The sequence below is a fragment of the Stegastes partitus genome, unplaced genomic scaffold (genome assembly GCF_000690725.1).
Source record: "Stegastes partitus isolate 25-593 unplaced genomic scaffold, Stegastes_partitus-1.0.2 Scaffold2296, whole genome shotgun sequence".
NCBI lineage: Eukaryota > Metazoa > Chordata > Actinopteri > Pomacentridae > Stegastes > Stegastes partitus.
In genome coordinates, this window is record NW_007580027.1 from 2229 (window position 1) to 19805 (window position 17577).

The 17577-nt window shown below is 41.9% G+C and overlaps 1 protein-coding gene across 3 annotated transcripts in view; it reads left to right on the forward strand.

Annotated features, from left to right (window-relative positions):
* Positions 1-341: 341 nt before the first annotated feature.
* The window catches only part of atxn7l2a (ataxin 7-like 2a), a 34764-nt gene continuing 17528 nt past the window's right edge, over positions 342-17577 (forward strand). For all 3 annotated transcript variants that reach the window (XR_521136.1, XM_008304705.1, XM_008304707.1), the window contains exons 1-8: positions 342-471; positions 1502-1570; positions 2397-2736; positions 4642-4892; positions 5606-5688; positions 10593-10804; positions 12777-12957; positions 14144-14265. Coding sequence is in view for 2 of the 3 variants with exons in the window: in XM_008304705.1 (XP_008302927.1) it covers positions 342-471; positions 1502-1570; positions 2397-2736; positions 4642-4892; positions 5606-5688; positions 10593-10804; positions 12777-12957; positions 14144-14265 (1388 nt within the window). In the remaining variant the exon portion in view is untranslated. The remainder of the gene's footprint in view (positions 472-1501; positions 1571-2396; positions 2737-4641; positions 4893-5605; positions 5689-10592; positions 10805-12776; positions 12958-14143; positions 14266-17577) is intronic.

The window sequence follows — 17577 nt, forward strand, 5'->3', positions numbered from 1 at the left end:
CATGAGCTTGCCTCAACGCATGGGCTATGTATTGATGTGCTTTTTCATTTGTACACGTTTGTTTATTAAAAGAAGTGCTGTTTTTGCTTTTTATTTAGCTTAGAAGTGTGTCTTTGTTGTTTGTGTATAAAAACAAACGATGAAATTGGCTTGTATGATCCCTGTCACTTCACATCTTTGAGTTGGGAATCAGGAGGTAGCCTTCTGCCTGTTGCACCGTGTCATCACCCTGTCTGGTCCAGTCCCTGCCTCTCTGTGTGGGTGTCTCCAGAACGCGCACGCAGGAAGTTCCTATCCTGTCGAGAACGCGAGGTATGACGTAAGTTGCTTGCCGCGCAGTGATGATGGCGGTGCGTGAACGCGCAGTAAAAGTAATGGCTGCTCTGGATCGGCGGGTGCCTAGCCTCGATGATTTCGTGGGTCAAAGCTGGACTGCCTGGGCCGACTGGGCCGGCGTGACAGCGGCGGATGGTAAGGAAGCACCTTGACGCAAACACTGGCAGCTGCGAAGCCATTTAGCCAAAGCACCGGGGTTTATTTTCGTGGAAACGGAGGACTGAGCTAACCATGTTACCCAAACAAAGACCCTGCCGGGTCCTAGCGCTGGGTGGGTAACATGTTGCTCTCTTCCAGGTCCCACTGCAGACGCTGCCTTCAAGAAAAAATGAGTGATAGTTGCAAGACCTAACCATTATAGCCTGTGTTTGATCACTGGGGCCGCGAAATAGGCTGCCAGCGCTGAAGCGATGCGTATGATTGTAGTGAAACCAGCCGGGCAGCGGTGGCATCAGAGCGGAAGGAGGCTAGTGTGGATGGCTGGGTAAGCAACTTCTTGCCGTGGAAAGCTAGGCTAGCAGGCAGGCTAGCTAGCAGGCAGCCGTGGACGACGAGGCAGTTAGCGTTAGCATGCTAACGCAAGCAGCAGCAGCAGCAGCAGGAGGATTGAGAGTAGACACCGGTGACGGAGGAGGAGTCTGATGCTGTTGCCACCATGTAAATGCTGGCCCAGCCTTTGATATGAGCAAACGTTACTCTGTGTTCTTTTCGCTTCATCTTGAATTTCCCACTTGACTGTCAGTGCGTTTTACTGATGGTAACATTTCTGTATCCGACAGGAATCCTAAAATGTGTGACTTCTGCCTAAAAAGTGCTCTTGCCCTTCCCTGCTTTAAGTATGTAAGCTCACTCATTGTCTGGCATCCCTCCAAGTGCTACTCTGCCCAGAACTATCAAATAAAGTCCTCCTCAGCCACACAGTGTTCCTCGTATTGGTTGGCAAACCAAAGATGATAAGAAAAAAATAACCAGCAGCCATCCGTGGAGAAGCAGTTGACCTGCAAATCAGTCCTTTATATAACACAGCTTAAGGGCCTGTTAATATACAGAATTTGTGAAGAGAAGTTATTCTTTGTCTTGCTGATGAACCTGACGTACATCATTTAGAAAACACCCTACCTCCCAAGGGTTTTGTTGAACATGTGTGTGATATGGGATGTTTCAGGGCCCGATGTGGATGACTGCAGTAAGAATGGCAAAAAGGCTGCAGAGGCCATGTCACTCAGTAAAGAGGGTAAGTCTGCACACCAACATCTACAAGACGTAGTCAAGGCTGTTGTTGTTTTGGATGTCTGAAAACAAGAAGGCATGACTGATGACCTTATACGCTGTGTGTTCTTGTATTGTGGTTCTGTACCTCAGCTTTTTGTTCGTCTCCTGCTTTGGCCAGAGGCAGTGACTAAATGAAGCTCCTGGTTTGCAGAGACCTGGGCGAGTATTAATGCTGGATAGTATTGTGCTTAGGCACCTTCTGGCACCTCGCCTGACTGTCTGCAGCAGCAGCTGTCCAACAGACGCTCCCCCTGTGTGTGTGTGTTTGTGTGTGTGTGTCACAGCATGACATGATAACTCACAAGGAGCACCTTGATAGTATGTCTGCGGAAGTGTGTTCATCTTCTCACACTCTGCCATTCTGCATCTGCATCACATGGGAGTAACAGCCAAAAAAGGATATGATTAAGAAGGCTGAGCAGACGTCCACACATTTTCACACAAGTTTTGTGTTCTTTCTTCCTGTTCTCATTTCTTATTTAGTTAACATCTACGTAAGGATTTGTTTTGGATAAATCCGTACTTTGCAACATTAATATACATCTATCATAGACTGACCCACGCATACACACATCTGTCAGAATCCTGAATATTGCAGCACTGTAAGTTTCTAAATGGTGTTTAGCTGTATTTTTCACCAGGACTCTTTTTAGTGAGACAATCTAGCATATTTCCATGTTGCAGCATTAACCCTTGTCCCAAAGTGACATTGCAATGTTTCCTCTTTTACAGCTTTGTAGTCCTTGTGTTCTCTCTCTTACGACTGCTCCCCTCCACTCTCCTTTCAGACATGTCCATCTTTGGCCTTTACCCAGGCCATGATGACTTTTACCTGGTGGTGTGCAGCCATTGTGGTCAAGTAGTGAAGCCGCAGGCATTTGAAAAGCACTGCGAGCGGAGACATGGCCCTCTGGCCAAGCTGTACGCCCGACTGCGCTCCCCCACTCCTGCACCTCAGCCCCAGCAGAGACCGCATCATGGCCACTCTCCTTCTCATGGGACCAACACTGCCTCTGCTTCATCATGGGAGGGTCGAGGCCAGGGCCTTGGGCAGCTACGGGCAGCCCCACCTTCACCTTCCACTCCCCCCCAGCACAGACACTCCAAGAACTCCAAGGATGGAGTACGGTAAGAATAAAGCGGGCAAGTTCAAACCTGAGCCCGGCGATCATTAAATAACATGTTGCATAGGGATGGGTACCGAGTTTTTAAATACCAGGGGATCGATAAGCTCCGATGTTAACAGTTCTGCCATTGGTACTTTAGAAAGTAAGAACATTGTGTTGTACATTCTGTGCCACCACTGGAAAATATGTCTTTGATATATTGTCACTTTCCAAATCCATAACGGAGCCTCTGTAGCTCCCACAGTGTGTGACAAGCGGAGCAGCTCTCTGTCACCCACCTGCAGTTCAGTGCAGGTCACAAGGATGACAAAGTTCTGAAGTATGATTACACTTCTCTAGAGTTGATGCAGAACATGTTCTTTGCCACATATGTAACAAATCGTTTGCATGTAAGAGCAGAAATGTGCACAATCTGTTAAAATATTCAGCAAAAGTTCATCACATACAGACGGAGAAATGCTCAGTTTGACTGCTGAGCTCGTAGCCCATCCCTGGCTAACCAGGTGTGTTGTGTTTGCTGGAAGCCCGAACTCGGAGTTCACTAATTTATACAAACATTGACTAATGATTGAAAGTAAGAATTCTTCAGTTGTTTGTTTAATTGTGGCTGCGTTCCTAAATTCAGTGTGAAATTCAGAGCCTCACCTCAACTGTCACTCTTATCTCAGTTTCACTTTCAGAGCACAGAGCAGCAGGATTTAGTGACAAACTCTGTCTTACTTTATGTTCACTGTTGATCTAACTGAATGGTGATGTTAGTGGTAGAAGTACTTCAGCTGTATCTTCACTAAAACGATTAAAATCACACAATAAAAATACTGTCAAGGTCCTTTAACTAATTTTGCACTCAAAAGTGAAGAGTGAGAGGTATTATTGGCACAATGCGCTGACATTTGCTGAATGTCTGTTCAAGGTGGAGCTTTTAATATTGATATAATACAGGACAATTGAATGAAACGCATTGCATTTTGTTATATTTTGTGAGTGAAGCTGTGACACTGTCCACAGCACTCTGATGATTCCCAGGTGCTAGTTTTAATACAGTATGTATGAGGAAATAAAGCAATCGGAATTCTGTTTTTAATTTATTTTTTCTCTCTTAAAAACCAAAACAAACAAACAAACAAAAACCAATCAAAAAGTACCAATAAGAGTATTGTTAAAGTAAAGTACCAGATTGATCAGCAGTGTCAGTAAGAATAGTACGCTGACAACGATACCATCCCCAGTGTTAACAATAAAGGTCTGAGCTTGTTTGAATCAAAGTCACACTTGTTTAAGTTTGGGGAAATGCACCTGTAGACTTTGCCAGGAGCCAGATGACATTATTGATGCCATTTTCATGTCTGATAAATCGACAGACGGCTTAGCATAAAGATTGGAAATGGGAAAGTGGCTCACTTTACCCAGTTCAGTAGCAACAAAGGCAAGCTACTGCGCCTCCAAAGCTCATTGATTTACATTTAATATCTCAGAGTTGAATTTTTTTTCAAAATATTAGGTGTAAAAAATTCTACTTTACTCTTCTACAGGGTATTATGTGCTGGGCTACTTCTTGGCTATGGAGTTACTTGAGAGGAAAGTTACTGCACCGGCCATGAAAATGTCTTACTTTGCCAGTTTTGTATTTTAGTTATAAAACTCTTGGCGAGTTCATTGTATGTAATGTTTTTTTTGGTATTTCATAAATCGAGTGTCGGAGGTCTTGTGTCAAGCGGCACCATTTGGGCGGCAATTTTACTGCTTGTCATTTCAGCTTGTAATTAAAGGATGGCACGCAAGGAGAGAAGGACATGATTTCACTGCTAGCATTAAAATTTTAAACATTTCGTTTAATGCAGTAGTTATGTTTTAGTTTATCCCGCATCCTCCAAAGTTAACTCTGTGCTTGTCTCCCATCACCCAGACATTCCCCACTAGAGAAGTCCTCCCACAGCAGCCATACAGAGTCATCAGTATTCAAGCAGCCGCCACCTCTGGAGCCTTCGATGAGCTCTCCACCTCCGTCACTCAGAGACCCTCCCTGGCCACATGGAGGCACTCCGCCTGGTCGGCCTTCACCCAGTGACAGACACCCTACACAGAGAAAGGACTCCTCTCAACCCTCTGCAGCGCCAGGCCACCGGGTCCCCAGGCCCTACAACAAAGTGGCCTCCAGTGAGTACAAATGGATAGTGTTGGGTAAATAAAAAGAATAATAGGTAGAGTAGTGGGCACATATCATGTGGCCAGTTCTACTGATCATGTTTGTCTGAAAAATATCCTTTTTTTTTTTTTTTTTAGATCCAAGCAGAAAATTTTTAAGAGGAAGTAGTAAGACAATCTCATGTCATAAGATTGTAGAATTACGTGTGCAACAGTTTACACCCTGGACACAGGGATTACTCGGGGCGGTGCTAATTTACCCACTCTTGTACTGTGTCTGCAGAGGGAAAGCACATTAGTAGCTCAGTGTCAGTGTTCTCCCAGGGCCCACATAGGATTTTTAGTTTTAGTGGTACTTGCAGCCCAATAAACAATAAATGCATTTATGTGCTTAAAACTAAAAGAAATTAACTTCAGTCTCATTCGATGCTAAGTGGTTATCTCGGTAAAGCACAACTGAAACAGGAGCATTTCTGTTCTGTCAGACATGAGAGATGGATTACTGGGAAGCATGGATGAAATTGCCTCTGTGTCAAGTGGTTAAAAACAGAGAGATTAGAAAATGCCAGGTAGAAAATTGGCTATTGTAAATTAATGATGTTTTTCACAGGATAGCTTTTTGTTGACAATATTGGCGCATTGTGTGGGATATAAAGATATTGACATGTTTGAAATTGTTCATTGACTGTGACGTTGTAGCTGAGATGGTTTCTATGTGTCCTCAGAGCGGGAGTGTGACTTGGACAAACACTGTGGCGTCCTTGACCCCGACAGGAAGAAAGTCTGCACTCGCCTTTTGACTTGCAATGTAAGCCCCACACACACACACACACACACACACTGAGCTCCAGCAGACCAATGCGTTGCTTTTTCTTGCTTCAGATTGTCATGTCTTTGCAGTTTTTTCCTCACCTTTCTGTCTTTCTTGTTTCCGTTATTCAAGTTTCTTTTTCTTTTCTGTGCAGTTTAGAAGGTTGAGAGACAGCTTTTACCTTTTGCTTTTGACCCAATTAGAACACATCAGAGCAGCAAAGTAGGTTGTGAGTTTGTGGTCACGTCTTTGCTCAGACAACAGCCAACCGATCAGATATTTTTGGTACAGAGGCTTTTCAGATAGTGACAGAAAAAGCTTGTTAAAAAACATTGAATGTAGATTCGTCATTGCTAACTGAAAGACTGATTGATTGATGAATTAATCAGGTGAATAAATGCAATTTTGAGTAAAGCGCAATGACTGATTACTTGCTAGTGAGGCGCTTGGACAAAAGAATGTTAGCAGACACGTGTGCAGACCTGAAATAGCAGTTCTAGGTAAGTGTTAGTTTTAATATTAGCAGATGGCACAGAGATATTTAGTGTTACTAGTTGAGCTAAAATAAATCTGTAAACCACAGCACAGTGTGTGCGCAACAGGAAGTCACACAATACACTATATGGTATACACAAGATTTATTACAGATCTTCTGGAAATATGAAGAGATCTGATGGGCCCAAAAAAAAAACGCGCATCAACTTGGATTATCAATTTTGGTGATGTACAAAGCTATGGTAGACAAATTTACATAGTGGCATGGCCTCTTAACTTTTCGTGAGTGATTACAATTGCCTACAGCTGCTGACTTCTCTGAGCCAATTTAAATAGAACCCACCTGATCCACTCATTAGACTCAGCCACAAACACTGCAGTGGGGAAGTCTGAGGAAGTCAGCAAAGATCTGAAGAAGCAAATTGTTGACTTGAGCAAGTCAGGAGAGTCACTTCAAACCATTTCAAAGCAGCTTCAGATCCCATAATCATCTGTGCAAACAGTTGTTTATAAATATAAAGTTCATGGTACAGTTGCATGTCTGCCACGATCAGGAAGAAAATACAAACTATCACCTGCTGCTGAGAGACGATTGGTCAGGATGGTCAAGACTCAACCAAGAATCAGCAAAAAGCAGCTCTGCAATGAACCAGAAGCTGCAGGAACACAGCTGTCAGTGTCCACAGTGTCTTAAAGCACCATGGACTGAGAGGCTGAGAAAGAAGTTCTTCCTCTGGAAGCAGAACCTTAAAGCTCGATGGGGAAGCCTTTAACCCCAAAAATACCAAACCTACCATCAAACATGGTGGTAATAGTATTACAGTGTTGGGCTGCCAGTAGACCTGTGCTTTACACAAAATAAATGAAATAAAGACAAAAAAGGATTACCTCCACATTCTCCAGGAAAACCTAAAATCATCAACCAGAAGGTTGTGTCTTTGAGGCAGTTGTGCGTTCCAACAAGACAATGACCCCAAACACATCAGAAGTAGTAAAGAAATTACTAAATTGGGGTAGAATTAAGGTTTAGTCTTGTCTCCCCAAAGTTCTAAGTTAAACCCATCAAGAACCTGTAGACTGTGATGAAGAAACAACTCTGTGTCAGAAAGCCAACAGCTTTAACAGTATACCAATTCTGTCAAGAGGAGAGAGGTCAAAGATGCAATCAGAGGCTTGTGGACGGCTGCCAAAAGCACCTAGTTGAGGTACAAATGATCAGAGGACGTTCAAACAAATACATTGCTGTATGTATGTTTTTGGCCCAGCAGATTTAGTCGTATTTCCAAAAGAACTGTAAGAAATTGATGTAAGAACCAAAATGATTATTTTTTGCGACAAAGCTGCATCATAGAAAATTAAGAGTTGGAGGACTCACTAAAAACTCAACACTACCACGATTTGCATGGTCTTTACTAGTGGATGTAAACTTCTGTTTTATATTTAGAACAAGTGCACTGCAGACAAATTGTGATCTATTTAAGAATACGCAGACAAACCACACAATAGCCTGGAGCCTATCCCAGCCTACACAGGGTGAAGGCAGGGTACAGTGTGTACAGGGTACACCCTGGGCAGGTTGCTGGTCCACCACAGAGACGATCACCATTCTTCAAAAAGATGTTTCCAGAAGTGGTATTTTGATGATGTTGGTGGACACCGCTGTGTAACATGACACTCCAAACTCTCCCACAGGTGTACATAGCGTCATTTCACATCTTTTTTCCATCCATTAACCCATTCAGTGAGCCCTAATGTTCTGTTTGGAAACATTCACCTTTTGTACCCACTGATCATTTTATAGCTGTAACTAGCAGTGCAACAATGAGTCCGTTGCCAGCCACTTTGGGTCTGCATGCACCAATTTGACATCTGAAAAACCTGAAGACCAAACCACGAAAAAAAAAAAAGTCCTTTGAGTCTTTTTGCCAATGCCTTTTTTGATGAGCTCTACTGTCTTTGCCTCTGTGTTGTCATGCACTACTCAGTGCATGAAATGTACTTCTATACGGTGAAAGTTTGTTCTTTGAAGAAGAATTGGTTACCAGTAATCCAGTCTGAAGGCTTTTTAGCGTTTGGTGTGTTTTAACAGTGCTACTGAAATTAGATGACCTTATTGCTGACCCGGTGTTTACAGCTGAGTGAATCGTAGAATTTTTGCGCTTAAAGCAGTGATCCTGTTTGAATGTCTTCAAAACCTTCCCCTTTACTGAAATGTGTCACATCACAAGATGGCATAGGCCAACTGTCATGACTGAAGAAAAAAATTGCTATTGGAAGAGCAAAGAAGAAAAAAAGCAATGATGACTCTGAGATCAGAGTAGATGTTCTTAGATGAATGAAAGTGCAGGAACAGCTCCTTTCTGCTGATCAGCACCGACTGATACTAGGACGTGAAAATGGTTCTCAGCACAGGAAGGGTCCTTATATGGTGGCTGGTGCATGTGAAGGAGGAAGTGAGTGTGAGAGGCCACATCCAGCTGGGGAGAGACAGGATGACCTGATTAAGAGGAAATAACAGGAGTGATGGGGAAAACAGGCAGGAAAACCTCCTGCATCCTAGGTGTACAGACTCTCAGTAGGTGGCTGCATTTCCTCTCCTACCTGCAAACAGTGAAATGTGCCATGCAGCCATTTTAACTATTAATTCAGCATTCATTTTTGAAGTTAGAAATGTGTTGTTCAAACAACTGTGATGCATAATTACAGTGACACATCAGTAGTGCGAGTTTAAAATTCAATGTTAGTCATTTGATATCAAACATGAACTGATTTCACCTGCTGCAGTGTAAGATAAGTGGGATATGTCATGTTTTTTTGTCATTTCATACAATATAACTACAATAAGTTATTTTAAAAATTGCTTGGCTTAGTAATTAGAGATTTTCAGGGGGACAAATCAGATGAAGCTCTTTTTGATGACACATGTTAAAGCCTGAGCCATTTCTGTTCCTCATTTTGCTCCAGTTCCAGCTTCATGTGTTATAACAGTGGTCCATTTCCTGACACAGAGATGTGACCTGCAAGGGGACTATTTGGCCACCAGTGCCAATGAACCTAAAAACGTGATTTATTTTTGAGCCATAGCTACAACCTTAAATTGAAACCCGACACCATATGAAAATGTTTAAATTACACTGTTGCCCATAAAGTTAATAGAATAAAATATGTTTTTACCTCTTCAAATTAAATGATAGTGACAATGTGATTCATTTTGATAAAGTGTATATCTTCTCAAAGCTTGATTGATATCACGATATACATCGAATACATATCACAGTAAAAAAAACAAAAACACCTCAGTTAACTTTTGCAAACTGTGTATTCAGGCTTAAACTAAATTGGGAAGATTGAACAATAGGATTCAGGGTTTTGTTTCAATTTTTCAACCTTGGCCATATAACAGGAAACACATATTCGAGAGGATTTCATGCTTTAGAATGTCCAGTATTACTCTTTCAAATGTCACTCAGTCACTAGTATTGAGTCTGGCCACCCCTGACATGGATCAATGCATTAAGACATCGTGGTATATTGTCCATAAGCTTGTTCATGGTGTCAATGGGCAGGACGTCCCACTCTTCAGTCAGATCCCAAAGTCAGAATTGGTTTCACCTGATAACTGGGACTCAGTATGTAATCATTGCACCTGGTCAGAAGGGATTACTGATGTGTATAAATAAAAATAAAAAGAAGAATGTGTCTAAAAACAATGACTATTCCAACTTTGTGGGTGTAAACTGTGTATTTTCCCTTCTGTGCAAATAACCTTGGTCATATTTGACATATTACAGGTACACTGAAAAGCTGGAATGTCTTTTGTTTTTCCAACTAGAAAAAAAATGGAAATGTAATGCATCCAGGACCATGTTTAAAACAATGACGGCAGAAGACATAGTAGAAAAACGTTAAGACAAGAGCGTATCTACAGTGTTGGTTGGTTTACTCCAGTGCCTCCAGCTTACAGCTTAACATACCTGTCAAAGTGGTAGCAGCTGACTTTCCAACAAGGAAGTAAAGCAGTTTTATCTCTTCAGGGGCCAACGGCCTTACAGTGTGACTTTTATGTTTTAATAGCTTATTTGGATCCTAACTGATGTGTTGAAACACCGAAGTCACACAGTAACACAAACTAACCAATCAAGGCAGCAGTAGATCAGTAACTCTTGTATTCTGTGGGGTCAAATTACTGTTTTTGTTAATGGAGTCTGTTGGCTTTGAAGAGAGAGATAGAGCTGCATCACCTACTCATTGGAAAGGCCTGTCTGATGGAAAGGGAAAGCAGTGGAATCTTGTGATTGAAACCACTGGCATGGCCGGCCATTCACATAACCCTGTTGAAATGAACTATTTAAATACTCACACAGGCAAAGTGAAATGGTGACTAATTTCTGAATACTCATCTGCAGATTCACTCCATCCACCAGCGGAGAAAGGTGGTGGGCCGCAGCAAGAACTTTGACCAGCTCGTGGCGGAGCTGAAGACCAAGGTTCGGGAGAAAGGGACCCAAGCCCTGGAGGGAGGTTCTTCCACTGGACGGTCCCCCAGCCCTGAGCCCCCCAGAGAACAGGCTGGTGCTCCACACTGCAGGAGACCTCTGGCCAGCCTTCCCGCTTTCAGGTTACAAGCATTACTAAAGCTAATGAGGCATACTTTTTTAGCTTTACACTGCCCTCTTTAACACAATAATGGCCAGTGCTGATCAGACATAATTTGGCCTGCAGCAGTGATGTGTGGTCAACTCCTGAAAAGTAAGCAGGAAGGCAGTATTAAGCAAGGTAGCCATACTTGTGTAATTGTCAGGCAGCAGGAGTGTGTATGTTGCACACCCTCTCAACAAGTGTTCCACCTCGAGTTGACTTGGTTCTAATTCTAGTCGAGAGGACTGTTCTTGACGAAAAGGCAGGACGGTGGCAGACCCAGACTGGCTGCCAGAATGACAGACCTATTCAGACTGACCACAAATAGCTCATTTCAAAATCGTACACAAGAGAGTAACACATTGTAGCCCTTATGGCTGCATGCTTTGTGTGACTTAAAAATGTGAAACAAAGGTTTCCAAAGTTATTTGACCAATCCTCAAGCAGTTCTGAGTGGATCTCAAAAATAGAGGTCATTCCGAAAAGTTTCGTTTTTTTCCTCCGTTTTTTGTTGTTGTTTTTTTAAGAAATAGAAGGTTGAATATATTAGACTCATTACACATCAAGTGAAATATTTCAAGCCTTTTTTGTTTTAATTTTGATGATGATGGCTTATAGCTAATGAAAGTCAGAAATCCAGTATCTCAAAATATTACAATATTTCATTTGGAGTATAAGGAAAACTACTTTTCAAACAGTACAAATACAGTGTATCTCTCAGTCTAGTTCAGAACAAACAACCACAGTCATGAGGAAGACTGCTGACCTGAAAGTTGCCAAAAAGACAATCAGTGACACCCTCCACAAGGAGACAGAGAAGGTCACTGCTGAAAAGGCAGCTGGTGGCAGAGTGTTGTATGAAAACATTAATGGAAAGTAGACTGAATGGTGAGTGTGGTAGGAAAAGGTGCACAAGCAACGGGGAGGACCGTAGCCTTGAGAGGATTGTCAAGAAAAGTGGATTCAAGACCTTGGGAGAGCTTCATAGGGAGCAGACTGAGGCTGGTGTCAATGCATCAAGAGCCACCAAGCACAGACATCTTCAGGAAAGAATCTACAACTGTCGCATTCCTAATATCACTCCTGAACCAGAGGCAGCGTCAGAAGCATCATACCTGGGCAAAGGAGGGAGTAAAAAAAGGGACTGTTGCTCAGTGGTCCGAAGTTCTCTTTTCAGATCAAAGGTGAGAAACACTCGACCCAAAAAATACAGACGAGCTGAAGGCTGCTATCAAGTGATAGGTAAATGCTCTGTACTTGTATAGCTCTGTCCTACCTTAGTGGTACTCAAAGCACTTTACAATGTGTTGCTCATTCACCCATTCGCACACACATTAACACACTAATGGTGACAGAGCTGCCATGAAAGGTGCTGACTGCATCGGGAGCAACTTTCTGTTTAGTGTCTTTCCCAAAGACACTTGGACTGTGGAGGGGCGGGGGATCGAACCACCAACCTTATGATTAGAGGACAACCCACCCCACGTCACACTGCATTGGTGGAATGATTAGTGGTGAAGGAGCCCAAACCAATGTTGAGTGTATAAAGGAGCATATTTTTTATGTGGGACTTTTTTACATTGTAAATCTTTTTTTTTTTTTTGTGACTTCATCTTAGGAAACACTTAGGAAATATTCAAATAATTTAAGATGCTGGATTTCTGATTTTCATGAGCTGTAAGCCATAATCATCAAAATCAAAACAACAGGTTTGACATATTTTACCTTACACATGAAAATTTAAATGTACTAATTTTATTACATTTCTTTTCCACAATGTGTTTTTTGGGTGCACTACTAATCCAAATAGAAGGATAATGAATGTGTGCTGATGTAGGGCATGGTAGTACACAGCACTGCCGTGTCATCTATGGATATGTTGTAGGTGGTAAAACTACATCCAGCTCCTGGATGCTATTGTATAGTTCATACTAACTGACTTTGTTTTCCAGTCGGTCTACGGCTATGTCAGAGAGCACCACAGAGGAGGAGAAGCAGCGGCAGGATGAGGCCAGTCTTCGCGCCCCCTCACCTCTCGTCCATGGCCGAATCTCCAGTGATGAAAGTGAGGCAGAATTACCTGAGGAGCCTGCTCAGTTCCCATCTTCTGCTGCACATCCCAGACCAGTAGCGGTGAGTAGTTTTTACCAAAGTCTAGCAGTGTGAAGAAAGCATTAGGGAATTCCTCCCACAACAGTTTCCTGTTTAGCTTGGACAGTCAGCAGCCTGGGAAGACTTTTATACTGAGGCCTGACGATTTCAAATTCTACTACATCTTGATTGCTTTGTATAGTTTAAAGCCTCATTGAGCGTTTTCTCGGAAGGCGTAGATATCAAAGCTAGAAATATGACTAAATGTACAGTGATTTTGTCAAATTATGTTTTACATGTTGCACAACTGTTGTCGTCTTCAAGGAACTGAAGATGCTGGTAAAACAAGCACAACAGGCATTGAAACATGAGCATGCCTGTGTTTCTTTCCCCCTGATGTGCAAAAAAGCAACCGTCTTTCCTGTCTGAACACTGAGCTACAGTATGAATATGCTATCATTACCTATTTTCAAAAATACTCTATTTCTTTCAAATCCATGACTACAGTGTGACTACAAAGTCTTCTTGATCCAGCTACATAGTTTTAAATCAAGATTTTTTTTCTCTGCAAACCTAAGTTACGTTCGGGTCCTTAGACTGCATCACTTTTTTTCTGAAAAGTCCCTGTCTTATACGCGTTATATTTCACAGTGAAGACCTGTCCGTTATTATATGATCAGAGATAACTTCCTTGTGAGGACTGATCGTTGTAAATCAAGTTTGTATAAAAGCAATACTGTTCAGTGGACCGATGCAGCACTGCTTCAGTGCCAGCTCAGCCTTCCATACCTGACTACTACTGACAATTTCATCAGAGATTTATTTTGGTCTTCTGGAGTTTGTCTTAATGCCATTGCCTTCTGTTTTATCCCATATAATGGTGAAGGTGTGGACAGTGGAACCTTAACGTGGCAGCACACTGATCTGCAGTGTATCACAGCAGTCAGTTGCTTCGTATCTTCATTTCAGTAAACTTAGTCAGAGGATACTAGTGTCAGAATTGGGATTTTTTTTTAAAAATCTAGAACTTTACTAACATACAGTACATTTTCATGTAAGGAAATAGAAAGCGTACGTGTATCACAGTTTGTTTTATTTTCACGTTGTCTCCTGCAGAGTTTGTAGAGTTTTTTATCAAAATGCAGAAACCAGACACCAGTCAAATGGGGTTTTATTGGAACAAAGAAAGCAGAGTGTTTTTGTTTGACAACAAGTGTTTTTTCTGTAGGTGTGTTCATTCGGCAGCCATGCACTGGGTCATGGCATCTACACATTTGACAGAAGACTTCACCACCTGAGGTCGGCTCTCGGCAGCATGCTGGAGCAGCACATCAGTGCCCATCTTTGGAAGTAAGGAACCTAGATCCACATTTCTGCCAGGCTTTTCTGGCTTTGCTGTGGTGTTAATTGTAAAGAGAAATACCTGGTGCTCTTTTTGTAAATGCTTTCCATTATTTTATCTACCATTGTGGCCAACTGAAAATACGACTGCAAATTTTTACGATTTTAAACGTGACACTAATATAATACTTTAAAGGCCAAAACAAGACATTTTTCTAACCTTTCTTTGCTCAGCATTATTCTATATTTTCTGCACTAATCAGTTTAAAAACAACTGAGGGTTTTTATTGGGAAGCCATTTTTCTGCCTTCTTTCTGGAGTATTAAAAGTTCTAATCTCTGATTATGTAAAATAAGATTTCAGTGCCAGATGGGTGACATGCCTACACTACAAATGTTCAGCCTGCAAATGCAAATTGGCTTTGACATTAAATTGCACACACACACACACAGACAGCTCACTCTGCTGAAATTTCTTAGTCACCAGTGACATTTTTAAATTGTCCAGTGGTGAGTGATGACTGTCGGATCGTGCTAGATGAAGTGTATCTTTCTGTTTGCACATCAGTCCATATTTTTTGTCCAGACTCGTACACACTCTAAATGGATGATGGCGAGTTACATCATGTACTGTGAATTGGTAGCACCAGAAACACTTGAGCGTAACCCGCTGCTTAGTCACTACTAGATGAGGCAGATGGTGTTCTCTGTTGCCCAGAATAGGTGTAGTGAAGTCTGAAGTTGGCTCTAAGATAGAGACTGATTTCTCTTGATTATTTACTGATATTGATTGCCTTTACATATGTAGCAAAGTTCATTAAAGAAAATTGGGTTCTGCCACTTCAGAGCTGTGCAGTAACCTGGTTACTGGTACATGTGTACTTCAGTGCAGCTGGTTAAAGATCATATTTCATTCAATACTGTATCTTTATTGTATTGAGATGATTGCATACATTGGGTGAACAGTGTTGAACCTGCAGCCTGTTTTTCAAGCTCCCTCTGTTTATTTTTTATTTTTTTTACATTTTATAAAACAAAAGCACACTGTTGCTTCGCAGCAAGAAGGTCGCCGGTTTGCATCCCGGTGGGGGCACCAGAATCTTTCTGCGTGGAGTTTGCATGTTCTCCCCGTGCAGCGTGGGTTCTCTCCGGGTTCTCCGGCTTCTTCCCACACAGTCCAAAAACATGTTGAGGTTAATTGGTGATTGTAATTGTCCGTAGGTGTGAATGTGAGTGTGCTTGGTTGTCTGTCTCTAAGTGTAGCCCTGTGATAGACTGGTGACCTGTCCAGGGTGTCCCCTGCCTTCACCTTAAGTTGACTGGGATAGACTCCAGCCCCCCCACGACCCTAGTGAGGATTAAGCGGTGTATAGATAATGGATGGAAAATAAAAGCAAGAATATGTGCAGATATCCTGCTGCCTTCACACAGCCACAGTAGAGCTATACAAGCAAACTGAATAGAAAAGCACAAATGCAATACAAATAGAGGGAGGTGAAGAAGTCACTTCTTTTTTTCTTTTTTTCTTTTCTTTTTTTTTTTTTTTACGGTTTCTACTCCTAAATATTTCATGTTGATGGGCCAGGTAGCTGCTGCCATTATGTGGGAACAAAGTATTGAGGAGCAGAGCCATTAATATTTACATACAGTTGAAACCAGAAGTTTACATGCACTGTATAAAAACACACATGACCTTGTTTCTCACTGTCTGACATTAAATGTTTTAGGTCAGTTAGGATTACCAAAGTTATTTCTATTTGCTAAATGCCAGAATAATGGGTAAATATTTTTTAGAGATCTTTTTATTACTTTTTTCAAAGTCAGAAGTTTACATTCATTTCCTTAGTATTTGGTAGCATTGTCTTTAAACTGTATGACTTTGGTCAAATGTTTTGGGTTTCTTTTCACAAGCTTCTCACAATAGTTTGCTGGGATTCTGACACATTCCTCCTGACAGAACTGGTGTAACTGAGTCAGGTTTGTTGGCCGTCTTGCGCCACATGCCTTTTCAGCTCTGCCCACAAATTTTTGACAGGACTGAGTTTAGGACTTTGTGATGGCCACTCCAAAACACTAACTGTGTTGTCCTTAAGCCACTTTGTAACTAATTTGGAGGTATGCTTAGGATCATTGTCCATTTGGAACACCAATTTGACCCAATCTTTAACTTCCTGGCTGATGTCTTGAGACGTTGCTTCAATATTTCCACATAATGTTCTTTCCTCATGATGCCATCTATTCTATGAAGTGCACCAGTCCCTCCTGCAGCAAAACAACATGATGCTGCCACCCCCATACTTCACAGTTGGGATGCTGTTCTCAGGTTTGCAAGCTTCTCCCTTTTTCCTCCAAATGTAACGATGGTCATTATGGCCAAACAGTTCAATTTTAGTTTCATCAGACCACAGGACATGTCTCCAAAAATGAAGGTCTTTGTCCCTGTGTGCATTTGCAAACTGTAATCTGGCGTTTTCATGTTGCTTTTGGAGTAATGGCTTCTTTCTTTCTGAGTAGCCTTTCAGTCCATTGCGATACAGGACTTGTTTCACTGTGGATCATGACTCTCTCTTACCAGCTTCAGCAGCATCTCCACAAGGTCTCTTGCTTTTGTTCTGGGGTTGATACGCACTTTTCTCACCAAAACACGTTCATCTCTGGGACACAGAACCCGTCTCCTTCCTGAGCGATATGATGACTGGACATTCCCATGTTGTTTATACTTGCATGTAATTGTTTGAACAGATGAACGTGGAACCTTCAGGCATCTGGAAATTGTACCCAAAGATGAACCAGACTTGTGGAGGTCCACAGTTCTCTTCCTGATATCTTGGCTGATTTCTTTAGATTGTCACATGTTGTCACAAAAGGAAGCAGTGTGTTTGAGGTTTGCCTTAAAATACATCCACAGGTGTGCCTCCAGGTGACTCAAATGTTGTCAGTTAACCTGTCAAAAGCTTCAAAAGTCATGACATAATTATCTGGGCTTTCCTAAAGAGTTTGAAGGCAGAGTAATCTTAGTGTATGTAAACTTCTGACTTTGAAGAAAGTAATTACAAATTCTCTGAAAAAAATCGTTCTCTCATTATTCTGGTGTTGAGCAAATAGAAATAATTTTGGTAATCCTAACTGACCTAAAACAGGAAAAGTTTGCTCTGATTGAATTTCAGACAATGAGAGAAAAAGGTTATATGTCTTTTACGCAGTGTATGTAAAGTTCTGGTTCCAACTGTATGGTGCAGCTTTACCTCTAGCCTGAGCTGTACTTGCAGCTGTCCTGCTCTTCTAAATGGACCGCTGCTAACATGAGTTTAAGGAGATGCAG